General features: G+C 39.9%; 2 protein-coding genes across 2 annotated transcripts in view; both read left to right on the forward strand.

Annotated features, from left to right (window-relative positions):
• Positions 1 to 6,091: 6,091 nt before the first annotated feature.
• Positions 6,092 to 7,492, forward strand: LOC138005990 (putative bifunctional amine oxidase DDB_G0291301). Its single transcript, XM_068852150.1, has one exon. It carries the CDS (start codon positions 6,092 to 6,094, stop codon positions 7,490 to 7,492), a length of 1,401 nt encoding a protein of 466 aa, XP_068708251.1.
• Positions 7,493 to 9,527: 2,035 nt separating this feature from the next.
• LOC138005991 (putative L-amino-acid oxidase YobN) overlaps positions 9,528 to 15,000 on the forward strand; it is a 6,289-nt gene continuing 816 nt past the window's right edge. Inside the window, exons 1-4 of the mRNA XM_068852151.1 lie at positions 9,528 to 10,020; positions 12,321 to 12,485; positions 13,358 to 13,444; positions 14,591 to 15,000. The exon at positions 14,591 to 15,000 is cut by the window's right edge and continues 816 nt beyond it. Coding sequence (XP_068708252.1) covers positions 9,528 to 10,020; positions 12,321 to 12,485; positions 13,358 to 13,444; positions 14,591 to 15,000 — 1,155 coding nt within the window. The remainder of the gene's footprint in view (positions 10,021 to 12,320; positions 12,486 to 13,357; positions 13,445 to 14,590) is intronic.

Raw genomic sequence — 15,000 nt, forward strand, 5'->3', positions numbered from 1 at the left:
AGAAATTTGCATATTTAGTGGGCCAAAACAATAGCTTTGCACGCTCTGCACGTGCGTTTTTCATTTTTTTCCATTTCTTTGCCGTCGTCAGCAAAACAACAATGTGTACTAGCCAAATTTGGGGTTTTATGATCGACACGAACACTTAAAGATAAGTTTTCATTTTCTCCCCTAAATTAAGCGCGACTCATGTCGGTTTCATTCTTGAGGGACTGCCACCCATTGTCATGTTAAAATGTTTGGAATAGTCGCGAAGTGATTACAATAACGCGAATTTATGTTTTGAGATGACGTTCTCGTTGCGGTTCGTAAAACCTCCACTATAAAAGATACGCGCAAGGGTTGACTCAAGGATATAGTGCATAGCGATGCTTCTACTCGTGGACTCCTGGCTGTACATGTCTCTGAAACTTTGAGCGCAATGTACCAAATAATCTCTGAATAATTACGCTTTGAAAATTCGAATTTCACATTAACGCTTTTACCACCCAAGATGTTATCAGTTTTTGGTGGCTGCATGATAACTTGCTCATTGTCAAAGCTAAAATTATGGATTTAACTGGCTAAGTCTAACACGTTCTTTCACCTTTTAAAGTCAATTTGTAAACAACATGCATATGATGCCTTCTTTTAGAAAACTCGTATGTTAGTAAGGCAAAATGTAAATAATGACGTCGGCAAATTTTCAATTTTTACTTAAAAATCTTTCACACCCATAAAGTTACTAGCCTGTAAACGACCGCCGGAAATACGTCTGCGTTCGCGCAGGCTATGAAGTTACAGAATAGTTCGCCAGTATTGTACACGATGAAAAAGATCGAACAAGCGCTAAATAGTTGCAACGTTTTCGTTGACGTTGCCGATAATTGTCCTTGTTTAAACTCCACTCGCTGTTGTTGGATATGACAACCCGGCAACAAGTGCCCGTGGAATATTTGAGCCATCGGTTAAAAGCAGACAGTAACGATATTGGACGATGATTGCTTAGATCAGTTTGTCATCCGCTTTATATACCAGAATTACTTTACCGTGCTTGAATTAGCGAGGATAGGTGCCACTCAAAATAGATGTATTCATTAGTTCAGCTCAGGCACAAGATATGACATGATGTGCGGACTTAAGAAGACGAACTGGATAAGCACATACAAGAGTATAGCCCATACACTTTACTTGATGTAGAATCCAAATTTCTATTTCATTTCCAGAAGAAGTGACAGCATCAAAGTAGAGAGAATTGGGGTAGTTTGAATTCCCAAGATAATCTTTAAATTCCCTAGTGCGTGGTGGTATACTATTTGCAAGCTCCCTCGGTCGCGAAGTGATGGTTCAATGTATTTCTGAAATGTCTGATTGATTTTGAGTTGTTCTCTAGATCTGGGGCCAGTTGTTCGAAGCCTGGTTAGCACTAACCGTTGGTTAAGAGGTATGAAATCCTATACGTTTCCATGGTATTTAACGCTGTTAGCGCTAACCATGCTTCGAGCAACCCGGGCCTGATTGTTAGGAAGTTGAAGAGCTGTTACGGTCCTTGCTTGCCTCTTATTAATATTGGTAATAGGAATGAGTGGAGTACAATTCAGGGAGTAATCGGGGCGAGTAATTTCAAATTTCGAGCACAATTACTCCCTTCATCATAACCATTACAATTTTCTCAAATTCGATTGGTGCATTAACTGCTTTATTTTTCACTAATTATTGTGTAGGGTTGTTTTCGGACACTGTAATGGGACAGTTACATCAGCCAATCATATTAAGTGCACTCAGCTTAATCCACCAATCACAGAATTTATCACAATAACCATAGCAACAACCACTTGCCCCACCAAACGGGGGATTTTCCAAAATGGTCAAATTTGTAACATTAGACAAGGAAAAAGGAATGCATTAATTTTGTTTTCCTGGAAATTGTAATGGTTATGATTAATTGGTAACGGAACTTCGTGTCGTCCAATTCCTGTTACCAATTAATCATAACCATTACAATGCGTTCCTTTTTCACTGTCTAATGTTAAAAACTTGTTCATTTTGGAAAATCCCCAATTTGATGGAGCAAGTGGTTGTTGCTGTGGTTATTGTAATAAATTCTGTGATTGGTGGATTAAGCTGAATGCACTAAATATGATTGGTTGTTGCAACTGTCCGATTTCAGGTATCCGATTACAGCCAACTGTCCGATTCCAACCCTACACAATAATTAGTGAAATATAAAGCACTTAATGCAGCAATCAAATCTGAGAAAATTGTTCGCCAGACTGTTCCAAATTTTAACAGCACGATGGATAAAGCGTAGAATTCCTGTCGAGTGAGTAATTGATTTGGGTACTTCCAGGGCATGACTTAGCATACACAGAGTCGCGCGAGTTGCACTTTTTGGGCGGTAGGGTTGAGAGAGCATGGTTTTGTTCCGGGCATAGTTTAGTGTGAATCCTGTACACTGAGGGCTACTGCATCTGCAACCTGCCGCTTATGATGAAGGGGAGGGATGTTCAGTTAAGACCGTGTTTCATCTTCATATCATTTACACCGATAATATGCAGGGCTTTCTTCTTGAGACGGTCCAGTAGGCTGAGAGTTATTGCTGAAGCGTTCATCCAGCAAAAGCAGGCGAATTCCATGACGCTGCTAATTTGAGCCTTGCACACAGAGGCCCTTCCAGGAACGCCAAGCTTGGGTTCGTTTCTTCTGAGGGCGCTAAGGCGCAGCCCTGCTTTTGCAGAAATCGTTGGTAATGTGCTTATTTCAGATCATCTTCTTGTCAATGGTCACGCCAAGGATGTCTAGCTCTTTTTTTCTTTGAGTTTTGTGTTTTCAAAATAGAGATCTATTCTTGTCAGCTGTCTCTTAGTAGAAATAGTCAGTACCTTGCACTTTGGTGGTTCTAAGTCTCTATTCAGGCATGCATGCACTTGCCACATCAGCATCTCCTGCTGAGCCTAACTCACAGAACAAGGTGAAATCGTCTTCATAGAAGAATAGATCGATCTCACATTAATCCCCAAAGTCACCAATAAAGACCGAGAAGAGCGGGAGACCAAGCACAGAGCCTTGGGAAGACTGAGGCGTTGATTTGTACGTTGGCCGATGACAGATGATCCGTCAGACAGGTAACTTGTTATCCATGTCAAGAAGTTGCCAATAACTCCTTCCCCGCGTTTAGCTCAGTTAGAGCGGGGACCATGGTGCCAAACCTTGTCAAACGATATGCTCCTTTGATGTCAAGAGCAATAAAGCGAATGTCGCGTCCTCTGTCCAATGCATTTGACCACCGCTGGGAAAGTGCTAACAGTGAGGACGTCTCCAGTGCTATGATGGGATCGGAATTATAAACCAAATTGCCTGTCAGATAGGAGATTGTGTTGTAATAAGTAAGTAACTTTATGGCACACTTTTGTTGATTGATCATGAAAAACACTCCATCAAAAACAATTCTTGGTCCAATTCTTGATCCAATCAAAGGAAGATGTAACCGTAGGAATAGTCCCTATTTTTTAAGCACTCTTCATTTTGTCAATTTGTCGAAATGCTTGATCAGCCGAAAGCTGTATTCTCTGTATTTGCTTTTGGGGAGCTTGAGTTTTTCACTGTATTACTATGCAACAACAAAAAACAGCACAAAAAAAAATCACCTTTACATTACAAAGAGGAGCGCTATCGCGCTCACATTTACAAAGGGTCACCTCCGTTGCCATTACTAGTACTTGTTCCGCCGCTTTCTATCTTTTTAAAAATTTTATTCGTTTCATATAGTTATTCAGTTTTCCCTACATCCGTCTTTTGGGGTCGTATACATTTATGAATGGAAGTATAGGGTTATTTCATTCTTTTTGCGTATAATTTTAAGGGTTCGACATAAATTATATAGTTGAGTTCCTTGTTTGTCCTTGATTTAGTTCAGTTAGCGTTATCACGAGCTCTTGGTCCAAACCTTATTACGCTTAGTTTTATGTTTACTAACATAACGTTTTAGAAGGAGTCCTTGCACTCGAAATATTATCTTATTTTGGATTCCAAAATTAGAATGGTTGTACAATTTAGGTTATAACCAGGGAAACCGAGTTCCGGCTTAGCATGTTGTAATTAAGATCAGTTTCATTTAACAGAAAACAACACCTCTGAAACTTATAAAATTCAATTCTTTTTATCCCAAAGTAACGACTTCCTTAAAAGGTGTATTCAGCTGCGAAGCTGGAACAAAAAGACGGCCTATCCTAATGAAATTTTGTTTTATGCTCCTGCAGACTCACACCTTAAAGCCGAATTTCGCACGATGATTAGTTCTACGTGCCTCATTTAAAACCTACGTCCGAAGGCATACTTTGACACCTATTTGTTTCCTTGTTACCAACTCAACTATCTTTAGCTTAAGTTACTCTTCCTTTTGGCCGAAAGCTGAAATCCAATTCGATAGGATCTTAGTAAAGCTAGGTTACTTTCAAACTAGCGTTTTGGTTTGCTCTATCGGATTTCACTGACAGCCTTTCAGATATCTTTGGTCGGTCAAAATTTTGCACGAACAAAGAAACCCAACCTAATTTTCATATTCTTTTTGTTTTCCGACTCATGGCAAGTTGAAGACACCTCGTTTCTCATAACAACAATGGTTATCTTTAAGAAGAATAAATTAACTTCAGGCTGCAATATAAGTAGAGCTGTTCGGTAAGAAGGAAAAGAGACGGAACTTGTACTCAGAAGAGCTGTCAGTGAATAATGCAAGTTGGACATTAATCTCTGGCGACTTCTTCGGAAAAATCTATCCCGTAACAAAGAGATCTTGAGTGAATGAATCGCATCTCCTGGATTCGTAAGTACTTATAAAAGAATAGAAAAAAATCAGTTTTCAAACATGACTCTATTGATGGAAAAACTGGAACCTTCGTACCAACTTCATTTGAACGAGTCAAAATACAATTTACAATTATTCCACGAGCGTGCGTTGGATATGAGGTCGCGGTTAATAGCCCATGAGGAGTGTAGCGCCGAGTTGCTATAACCAGTTTCATATTCAATAAGCTCGAATGGAATAATTGTTTTGTTAAATTTTCATGAAATTGTGAACTGTTTTACTTACAGAACGACAGGATGTTGTCTCAGCTTTTAAAAAACGACCAACGCAATCAGTTTCCATATAAGGTCATTACGGTATATTTAGTAATTTTACATGGAAGAAAAACAACTCGTTTTCTGGAGTCTAGTGATAGTGACATTAAAAAGCTGGTCGCAAACGCTGTTCCGGAAAGTACAAGAAAGTCATGCTGTCAACGTCTTTGAAGGGGTTGTTGCGTGATAACTGTCCTGTGAGTTTGCACCACGTGACATAAATTGGCCAATAAAATCGCGCGAAAATTAATGAGTGGGTTATAAGAGCTGCTAACCGAGAATATCTTTCGATTGATTTTTTTCCTTTCTTGTCATTGGCCGAGAGCCTACCACGTGACCTGCAAATAACTGTGTACAAATAAGTGTTTTGCTGCAAATAATATTCCGCTCATGCGTAATTGAAACCACGCTCTTGTGTGAAAATGGCAGCCTTCGGCTTCGGCAAATAATTGATCTGCTCGCCACTGACAAATTACAAATCACGGTATTTTGCTCAACCTCGTCCAATTATTGCTCATTATTCTATATTTAGAGTGGCACTAGATTGAGAGGGAAGTAACTACAACGCTTTTTTGAAGGTTTTTGTGGTATTACAGGCTGTTAAGAAAATTTACTGCGTTTTGCTAGCGAATCCACAAGATTCAACATGATTAAGGCTTCCTGCGAAGTCGCAGCCACTGGTATATACAATGCCACACATTACAAGCGAACACAGACTTGTTGTTCATGATTCTAAATTAGATTTCCTCGCAATTAATAAAGCAGATTGCTTGATCCTGAATTGAAGGAACCCTTAGGGTCCAAAATAAAGAGATCTTGTTATTGTAAAACATGTTTCTGAGAATAATAGTCATAGTGTTCTTCGCTTAGGTCTTTAAATCTAAGTCAAAAGGTGTCTGTCTCTTTAGCACAAAGATTTTCTCTACTGCTTTGAAAGGAGGAAAAGAGGGAGGATCGCAAAGTTTCGTGGGATAGAAAAAAGTATTTGAATAGGATGGCCGCAAAACTCTCTGATGTTGTTTATGACGTAATCGTGGTTGGTGGTGGCCCAATGGGATTATCTGCAGCGTACCAGTGCACCGCGAAGGAAAACAAAACGGTAATTGTTATCGAAAAGTACACATTTGGCAATGCGTATGGATCAAGTCCCGGGTTTGGTCGCCAGTTTCGAACCTGCTACTCGGAACGTAATTTGTGCGAGCTGGCCATTGAAACAAGTCCACTCTGGGACGAACTCATGGAAGAATTGAATGAAAAGTCTCTTCTCAGAAGAACAGGTGTACTGTGGTTTGGTGTTGGTACGGTAGAAACCGGTGAGGGCAATATTGACAAAGCTGTTGAAAACCTAAGGGACTTACAACAGAAGTACACTTTACTCGAAGGTAAAGAGGACATTTTGAAGGACGAACGGTTCTCTTTCGTTTCCCAAGCAGTCAACGACATAGATAAACCGAAAGCTTTATATCTTGATGATGGGGGGACAATAAATGTTCTTGCCCTCATTAGGTCCCTAGTGAAGAAGTTGAAAGAAAAGGAAACTGGCCTCCTTGAAAAGGCAAACGTGGAGTGCATTGATTACAGTTCGCAATACGTGTTAAAATTATCAGTTGTGTCCGATCAGAAGCAACAACTCATTTACGGCAAGAAAGTAATCATGACCCCTGGAGCCGATGTCAACTGTCTCTTGTCGACCCTCCAACCGGCCTTCACCAAAAGAATCAACCTTCTCATCTATCTTTGGGGTTCAACGTACTTTAAGAGCAAGAAAACAGTAGACCAAATGCCTGGAACACAGTCAGATTCTTGTGAATGGCCTGTCTGGATCTTCTTCGGCCAGCCCGACGATAGCAGCACTGAAAAGGCTCAAAACTTAAACGTCTTCTATGGTTTTCCAAACGAAAAGATGAAATCATGTTACGCGAAAGTTGCACCAGCTTTCACATCTAGCCAGATTTTCGACTTCGAACTTTACGCTCCGTCAATTGAAAATAGACCTCTGGATTTAAATGCTTTACACTTCACCAGTGCCTTTGTGGAAAAATCAATGCCCAGTCTGAGCCCCACTCTGTTAGAAGATGAATTTGCAACATGTCTCTCTGGCTTCGCTGTGTTGGTGTCTGGTAGCAAAACGGAAGACGATCAGAGTGCCGGCTTCGTTTTGGATTTTCTTCCAGGAGAGGGAATTAACAAGCGCTTGGTCCTTTACACGGGTGGATGGGGTATGAAGTTTGTTCCCGTTATTGGAAAGATTCTGGCGGACCTGACCATCAGAGGCCGTACAGATTACAGCAAGCTCATAGAACCAATGAACATCAACCGAGGCATTCTGGTGGAAGATAAAGATATCTCACAGACGAAATCGGGCCAGAAACAAGTTGGGCTCACAATTTCATAACGAGCGGCAAAATTCAACAAGATCCGATTTTGTACCATTAACGAGAAAATAAGTCTTAAATTAACGAATCATATGAAGTAAACCGTTGAAGAAATCATTGTATTACTCATGTAACCTAAGCATATTACTCTTTAATTCGATGTTTAATTATATAATTACCCAAAAACAAATCAATTTCATCAAATCTGAATCAAAGTTTTCAAATTATAGTAAAGCTCGGATAAAATACAAAGGGGGCGATAAATTTGAAAATATTGGTGTTATATGAAGTTTAGTCAGACTAGTGGCATTGTTTTCAAAATCAATTGTTTCATGGATTAAAAGTTTATGGAATTAGACGTTTTATCTTGATGCGAGGTAGTTAGTAGATTCACCAGTTAGTCTACAACATAGCTTAAATGCACTGTTTCATTTCTTTGATCTTAAAAGTATGTGTAAAACTTTCTTTCTCAGGCATTTTGCAACGAAGGAAGGACGGCCGGCCTCTCCCACGTGTGTTGTTTTTTTACAAAGTTTAAAACAATGATTAGCATGACACGTGCTTTGCCCCGGACGGGAAGTCTGTATGGGAAAAAACCGTGCCCGAGGTTTTGAGTATTTAAAACCAAGGGCACAGTTTTTTTCCCATACAGACCGACCTAGACTGGTAAAAAAAAAAAATTAAACTTTTAATGACTGGTCCCTCGGGAAACAGTTTATTTTTTTTCCTGAGAATCTCAATGTTTCCTTGAGGCGCAGCCGAGGGAAACATTGAGATTGCACTGTTGCCCGCTCAGAGACTTTTGGCGGGAAACAGTTTTATTGTTGGATGTCATGTGACCTCGAAGTAACCAATGAGAGCGCGCGCTGCGGGGGAAAAAGGTTCAGCTATATAACAAATATATATATTTTATCTGGAAGAGCATGAGCATCTTTTCATTTATTTATTTATTTATTTATTTATTTCAACTGTCACCTTTCGAACTTTACCCGCTAAATAGCCTAGCTAATCGAGGCGGGTAGGAAACGTAATAGGTTACAATAATAGGGGTTGAGATAACAATAAAAAGAACAAATATACGAACATTCACACATCATTGTAAGGTTACTTCAACCCAAAGTGAGGAGCTTACAGGAACACGTCCACTCGCTCACAGCGCACGCCCTGAAATACCCGGCGGTCTTTTCTTCCGCTGGAATGGGTAAGACTGATTTGTCGCGAATGGCGCGGATAAAATTCCGGAACGTGGTCCGTATTGTAGAAATGAGCGTGTTATTAGCCTATCAAATTCAAGTATTAAAGATTCCGGCCAGCTGAGATGCTTCAGAAAAAAATAGTTACTTAATCTGAGAAGTTTCACCATCTTTTTATTGAACTTTCATTTGGCTCAACTTAACAGTGATAGGTATTTTGACCTCCATCTAAATTTGTCAACAAGTTTCAAATCAAAATGAGTACATTTTTAATTGCTGCCGCGGCGAGTGAGCCTGAAGCGAACGAACGAGGCAACTCTCTAATCGGGAGAAAGACATATTTTTCTTCGAAACGCAAGGGATTGTGGTCAAAGGCGCAAGGAATTGTGGTTATGCACGAATGAAGGAATTAAGATGCGTGGTATGATCTTGTTACACAAGAGATTAGAACCTGGTATGTTTTTCATTTCGCTTCTCGTATCCTCAAGCTACAGATAGTTTACACTATCACGCAAAAAAAAATAATAATAAAATAAAAAAATCGAAATCGTGCGATGAAAAAGGTACTTGTTGACGATTTTTTTACAAGGGCTAGCTGAACAAAGTGGAAGCGCCAGATCTTAAGACATCTAAGCAGCAAATAATCGGTAGATTTGAAACAAAATAATACTGCAAGACTGATTTACCAACATTTCGCTATTCTGATTGGTATTGTTGTTTGCACCAGTTGTGAATGGAAAGAGTAATTACCTTGGCATTGTCACGGTTAATTCGCCACTCACTTGAAAATTTCTCTAGCAAACCATCAAGGAAGTTATATGTTTTTTATTTCATGCGACACAATTTGCTTAACAGCTTCAACATGGAGACGATTGCAACGGCAGGTGATTTGAGAAGGCGACGGCTTGGAAGGCTTCCCGTCAAGAACGAACCGAATTGGATAACTGGGGATCTTAAGATCCCCCGCGGAATAGAGCCGAGGGCCCTTCGCGGGGAAGAATCCCAAGCTTTCACCTTATCATCGACTCGAGAGTCAAAAGTTGGGAAGGTTGGTGAGGAAGGTCCTATCCAACAAAGCGACCTTCTTAAGCCATTAACCAGTGATATAACTAAGAACGGCCTCAATTATGCGTACCAGAAATGGTGCGAGAAGATGCCAACACCCGAGAAATTTTCAAAGACGAAAAAAGGAAAGAAAGTGATTGTCGTCGGAGCTGGTATGGCGGGACTTGTGGCAGCTTATGAGTTGGAACAAGTTGGACACAATGTCACAGTGCTGGAAAGCCAAGACCGAGTAGGTGGCAGAGTTCATACACTGCGAGGAAATTGCTTTGATGGGAAACTCCAAGGGGAGGGTAAGTGATAATAGTAATGGAACGATTTGACTCACGTGACTAGCGGGTATGCTAATTTCTATTCCTGGAGGATTAGTTTTGGTATGGCATGGCTGCCGTTTCTTTATTTTGCCACACCAACATGGCCGTCATGACGTCATATGAAAATGCTCTATAAGAGTTGCGTCTCCACGAAGTGTCCATAAAATCCCGGTCTAATTAAGATTTGGAAATGATGCTTTTTTAGAAGGGAGGAAAACCGGAGTATTCGGAGAAAAACCTTTCGGAGCAGAGTAGAAAACCAACAACGAATTCAACTCACATATGACGTCAAGGCCGAAAATTGAACTTGGGAAACATATATTATCATGTTTTTTTTTTCCCGTACACCCTACCTACTGGGTAGATTTATCACTCTCTCCAAGTCTCTTTTGCTATTAAAAACAAAGGTGACGACAATTCATAGAAGTTCACGACCTCGACAATCGATGGGAAAAAAAGACAAAAGCAAAGAAATGTCTAAGTTTTTATCGGCGCCATACCCTTTTCCTAAAATTAACTCAACTGGTCCAGTGGCGTTAACGTAGGGTCTCTCTAAGTACGCTTAATTGTCCGTTTTTGGTTCGATTTGCAGTGACTGAAAGCAACCTCGTTTCCTGGGTCTTTTATTCCCCGCATCCTCTGGGATGTTGAGTTAAACGACACTGGGAACGAGGTTGTACTGATATCGGTACATGGCCAGGTTTGGACTTAGGCAGCGTTTACACGAACGCGGTTTCATATCGACACGGTATCATGACTTCGAAACCACGTAAAAATAGCGGTTTGGAAGTAGTTACAAGGAATCGTCTACGTTTCTGCCAGAAAATCAAAGTTGTGATGGTAAAAGCGAGCGCTGCACTACGAGCTAAATTCACCATTTTGAATCGAACAATGCAAATTACGACTGTAATATATTAAAACTGGACTATGAAAATTAAAACTGGACTGTGACCCTCCTGGGCCATCATAGTATTCAAATCGAATGCGGTTTCGCCGTTTACAAGACAGATGAAACCGTATCGTTTTGAGAACGCTCCACTTTTGGTATCGTTAATAAATCGAGCCCGTTTCGCCAACGGTCTCGATCGGTGTCGTGTAAACAGAAGGCGTAATCGCATCGAAAACCATGCGGTTACAAATGAAACCGCGTTTGTGTAAACGCTACCTTATATTGGTATATATTATTATTTGATTTTAAAATGAATTATCTGTTACGCGCGCTGTGATTGGTTTTTTTTATGATCTCTTAGAGGCAGATAACGTCATCATTTAAATTTTTCCCTCTGTTCTTCTTAAACCGCGGAACGTTATGAATGTTGGCGAGCGAAGACGTGGGAAAACACTCCCCTGAGATTGAGGATGAATTCGAAGAGCAAGCAGAAAAAAAAACGCCTTTCTTTGTTGAAAAGGATCTGGAAAAAGTTCTCGAGCAGACTCGATCGAACGTCATTAAACAAAACACAAAATATTGTTTCTTTATTCTATAAAACAAACAGATTCCATGTTTACTTACCGAGAGTCTGTCCAGTAAAATTTTACAGAAGAGGTCAAAGTGATGTAAGGAAATCCGTGACACTCTCGGCAATCGCCTCGTGCGCCACTCTTTTGTTCTTAAAACATTTTGACGTCATCTGTGATCTATTACTGAATAGATGCACAGCAACATGGAACATGGAATCTATTTCTTACATATATACAATATTTATTTGTTTATTTTGCTCTTTGATTTTTATTTTTCTTTCGCCATACTTGAGTTTCACCGGGTTTTCCTCGGATGAGATGATGTATCTACAAACTTCAATAGCGAATCCTGATCTAGAGTAAGGGGAGGGGCCCTTGCGGCCTCGTCCTTGCTTCTAGAGCCAAAGTGTAGCATTACAGCGTGCCGCTGCCTTGCGGGCCTCGCCTTTGGTCCAAAAATACGGAGGGACCCCGGGCCCTCTAGGCCCCTTCCATGCATCCGTCATTGACCTTCCATATTGTTTTTTGAGTTTTGCGTTTTTGCACAGGCTCGAAATCTTGATGCCGCAATTCCGCCATTTGCGCACAGTCCCATAGTCAAACCAGAGTTGACTGAGCGCCGTTTGTTAAACACTAGGAACTAGTGGGAAAAGTTTTCTTCACCGTTAAAACCCAGAGGGTATGAAATATTTCCGGTGAGTTGTATGTTAAATAAACAGGTTCTCAAAAAATCAAGAAGATTGCTGATCACTCCTTAGTGAAATTCATCCATAGCAAATTTTGACAATTTTTCTTCTTTTTTTACTATGCGATTATAGCTGGGGCAATGAGACTCCCGTGTTGTCCCAAAAATGCAAACAAGACCCACTTTCTCACAGATTTTTATGCTTCACATTTTGGCTTACGCCTGGCTGAATTTGCCAACTCCTGCAGTGAAACCTATCTCAAGTTTTATAACATGAAAGAGGCTGTTCGAATAAAGGGTAAGCAAAATAATGATGACTCGGAAATGCACGCAAACGTTTATCACGTGTTTCACTGAACAAACAATAGGAACATGGGGTACTCTGCAAAATCCTCCAAGGGATTGTACTATATACATATTACAAAGCTTGATAATATAATTAACTAGAATAGTAATGAAAATTTAACAAAGTGCGGTGGAGATGTCTGCAAATTGAAGAAGTCTCTGAGATGACTACAGTACGGAAGAAAGTAAACAAGTTTCACTGAAAATGTAAAAAACACACTAAAATGTGCTACAAAGAGCAGATAAAATCGACAAGTCTTCGTAAATCTCATTGCAAGAACTCCACACCTGCTCGCAGGCTATACTCGAACGCTTTCACATGTCAGAACTTGAAGTTGAGGCAATACTCTTGCGTGAAAACGAGGTAAATTTGCTTAGCAGAAAAACTAATAAAATGACCGCTGTCTTAAAAAAATTCTGCTAGCTTTCATTGCCAGATAGCCCAATTCACACAGGACACCCCCCAAAAAATAGGATTTGCCGTCTCCTTAAGTCGACTGCAATCAGCAGCTATTTTGAAACAAATTGAGTTTACCTATTAAACAACGATAACAAACAAACTTCCTTTGAGTATCAAGGTTATTTAGCCCAGCCGAAGTGCTTCATTATTTGAGGTGAATTGTAAACGAAAGAAATTAAGGGGCTCTTTACACGAGAAAACTAACCCCAAGACAGTTTCTAACCAAGGCGATTCTACATCTCGTATCTCATAACTTCTTATCAAGTTTACAGGAAGAGACAATAATTTGCAATAATTTAGAGAAGTCTGTTTTAGTGGCCATTAAGCCACAACAATTTTTTCTTTCTTTCTTTTTCTTACTTCAGATTGGAAAAACAAAACCTTTGACGAACTCTGGCCTGGATGGAATGATACGCTCAAAAAGAATGGAGTCACTGATATCGACAATATTGGTAAATCTTGAGTGAATCAGTCTAACAGTCTATATATCCGATGTATGTCCTGTTCTTGAATGTTAAATAACGCCGGGGAAACCGGTGGCTAACCAGTATCTTCACTGATTGCTCTGTTGCCAGCAGGGTTGTCGTGATGGTAGTTTCTTTGTTGCTTTTTGCACCAGCATTATTGCAGAGGCTTTAATTTCTCTTGGGATTTTGTTTGCGCTCTCTGTAAGGCTACCACCATTTACAAAGGTCCTTTTGTTAATCCTTAATGTCCGTGTCGGGCAAATATGGCTTACTTCGGAATAGAGTTAGCTTTTTTTTTTTCTTTTCTTTTCTTTCCTTCTTTTTTTCTTCATTTTTTTATTTCACGCATTGTTTACTTAAGGAGGATTTTTGTAACTTAGATTTTTATCAAATTTTATTTGTACATATTACCTAATACGATTATGCAACCATACTGCGTTTTCATACACTTTTTTATACACTTTTTTTCTTACACCTTTTGTCTTATAATTTTGTATAAATAACGCAGGATCAATCTTAGCTTTTACCAAGTAATTTTTAATGAAGAAGCCCGAAGGGCGACACGTCTGCACAGTATTAAAACAAGACCATGCGAGAAGTTCGTTGGAAACTCAATTTTTTCATTCGATCCCAACCCCCTCCCTCGCTCTCTCTCTCTCTCTCTCTCTCTCTCTCTCTCTCTCTCTCTCTCTCTCTCTCTCTCTCTCTCTCTCTCTATGTAATGACGTGATAAATGTTTAATTAAATTGATCATCAGCCAAAGACGTCTTAATGGTTTTATCAGAGCCTTGAATAGATACGTTAGACTTGAACAAGGCAAAAAACATTTATTTACGTCACTCCAAAATGGCGGCCATTTTAGTATTCAGTTGTTTGCTTGCAACTTAGCCTTTTTTTGCCTCGTTCTTAAACTTAAATTTCAAAAGATTATTTAACCTTGAACGAGGCAACAAGGGTTGATTTGCAAGCAAACAAAAAATTAATAAAATGGTGGCCATTTTGGAATAATTATGTTAAAATACACAGAGTATATATTTGACTTGAATGCTACGTTTTTCCTGGCTTTCCTTATAAAAAATAAATGAATTTTACGTATTTTATTTAGACGATGTTTTGTGCTCTATCCTGTAGACGTCTACTATGACCGGACGACACAGGTGGTTACGGACCAGCTGCGTACTTTCCTACATGAATATGGTGGGCATCACCAAGCGAGGGCTTGGGATGATTGGATTGACATATGGAGTCAATTCTCTCTTGACAACTTCCTACAGAGTACCTCCGAAGTAATCATGTTAAAAGTGAAGGAAACAGTCACACTGAAAAAAATCTCAATCCCCTTTGAGATTCTGAAAACACAGCTTGAAGATCTCAAGAAATACCTTCCTTGGCCTCGTTCAGCCGTCACTGCTTACAGCGTCTTTTCCTACACCGAGCAGCTCGATCAAAGCCTTGTCCAGTACCTCAGAAATCAGCTGGGCCAGTGGCGGTCTGATAAGATGCACCGAATTGAATGTGGTATGTATCAGTTGCCAGAGGCC

The sequence above is a fragment of the Montipora foliosa genome, chromosome 6 (assembly GCF_036669935.1).
Source record: "Montipora foliosa isolate CH-2021 chromosome 6, ASM3666993v2, whole genome shotgun sequence".
NCBI lineage: Eukaryota > Metazoa > Cnidaria > Anthozoa > Scleractinia > Acroporidae > Montipora > Montipora foliosa.

Bases quoted from the DNA above. Each gene is read 5' to 3' on its own strand.
- LOC138005990 (XM_068852150.1), top strand. From the start codon at position 6,092: ATGGCCGCAAAACTCTCTGATGTTGTTTATGACGTAATCGTGGTTGGT.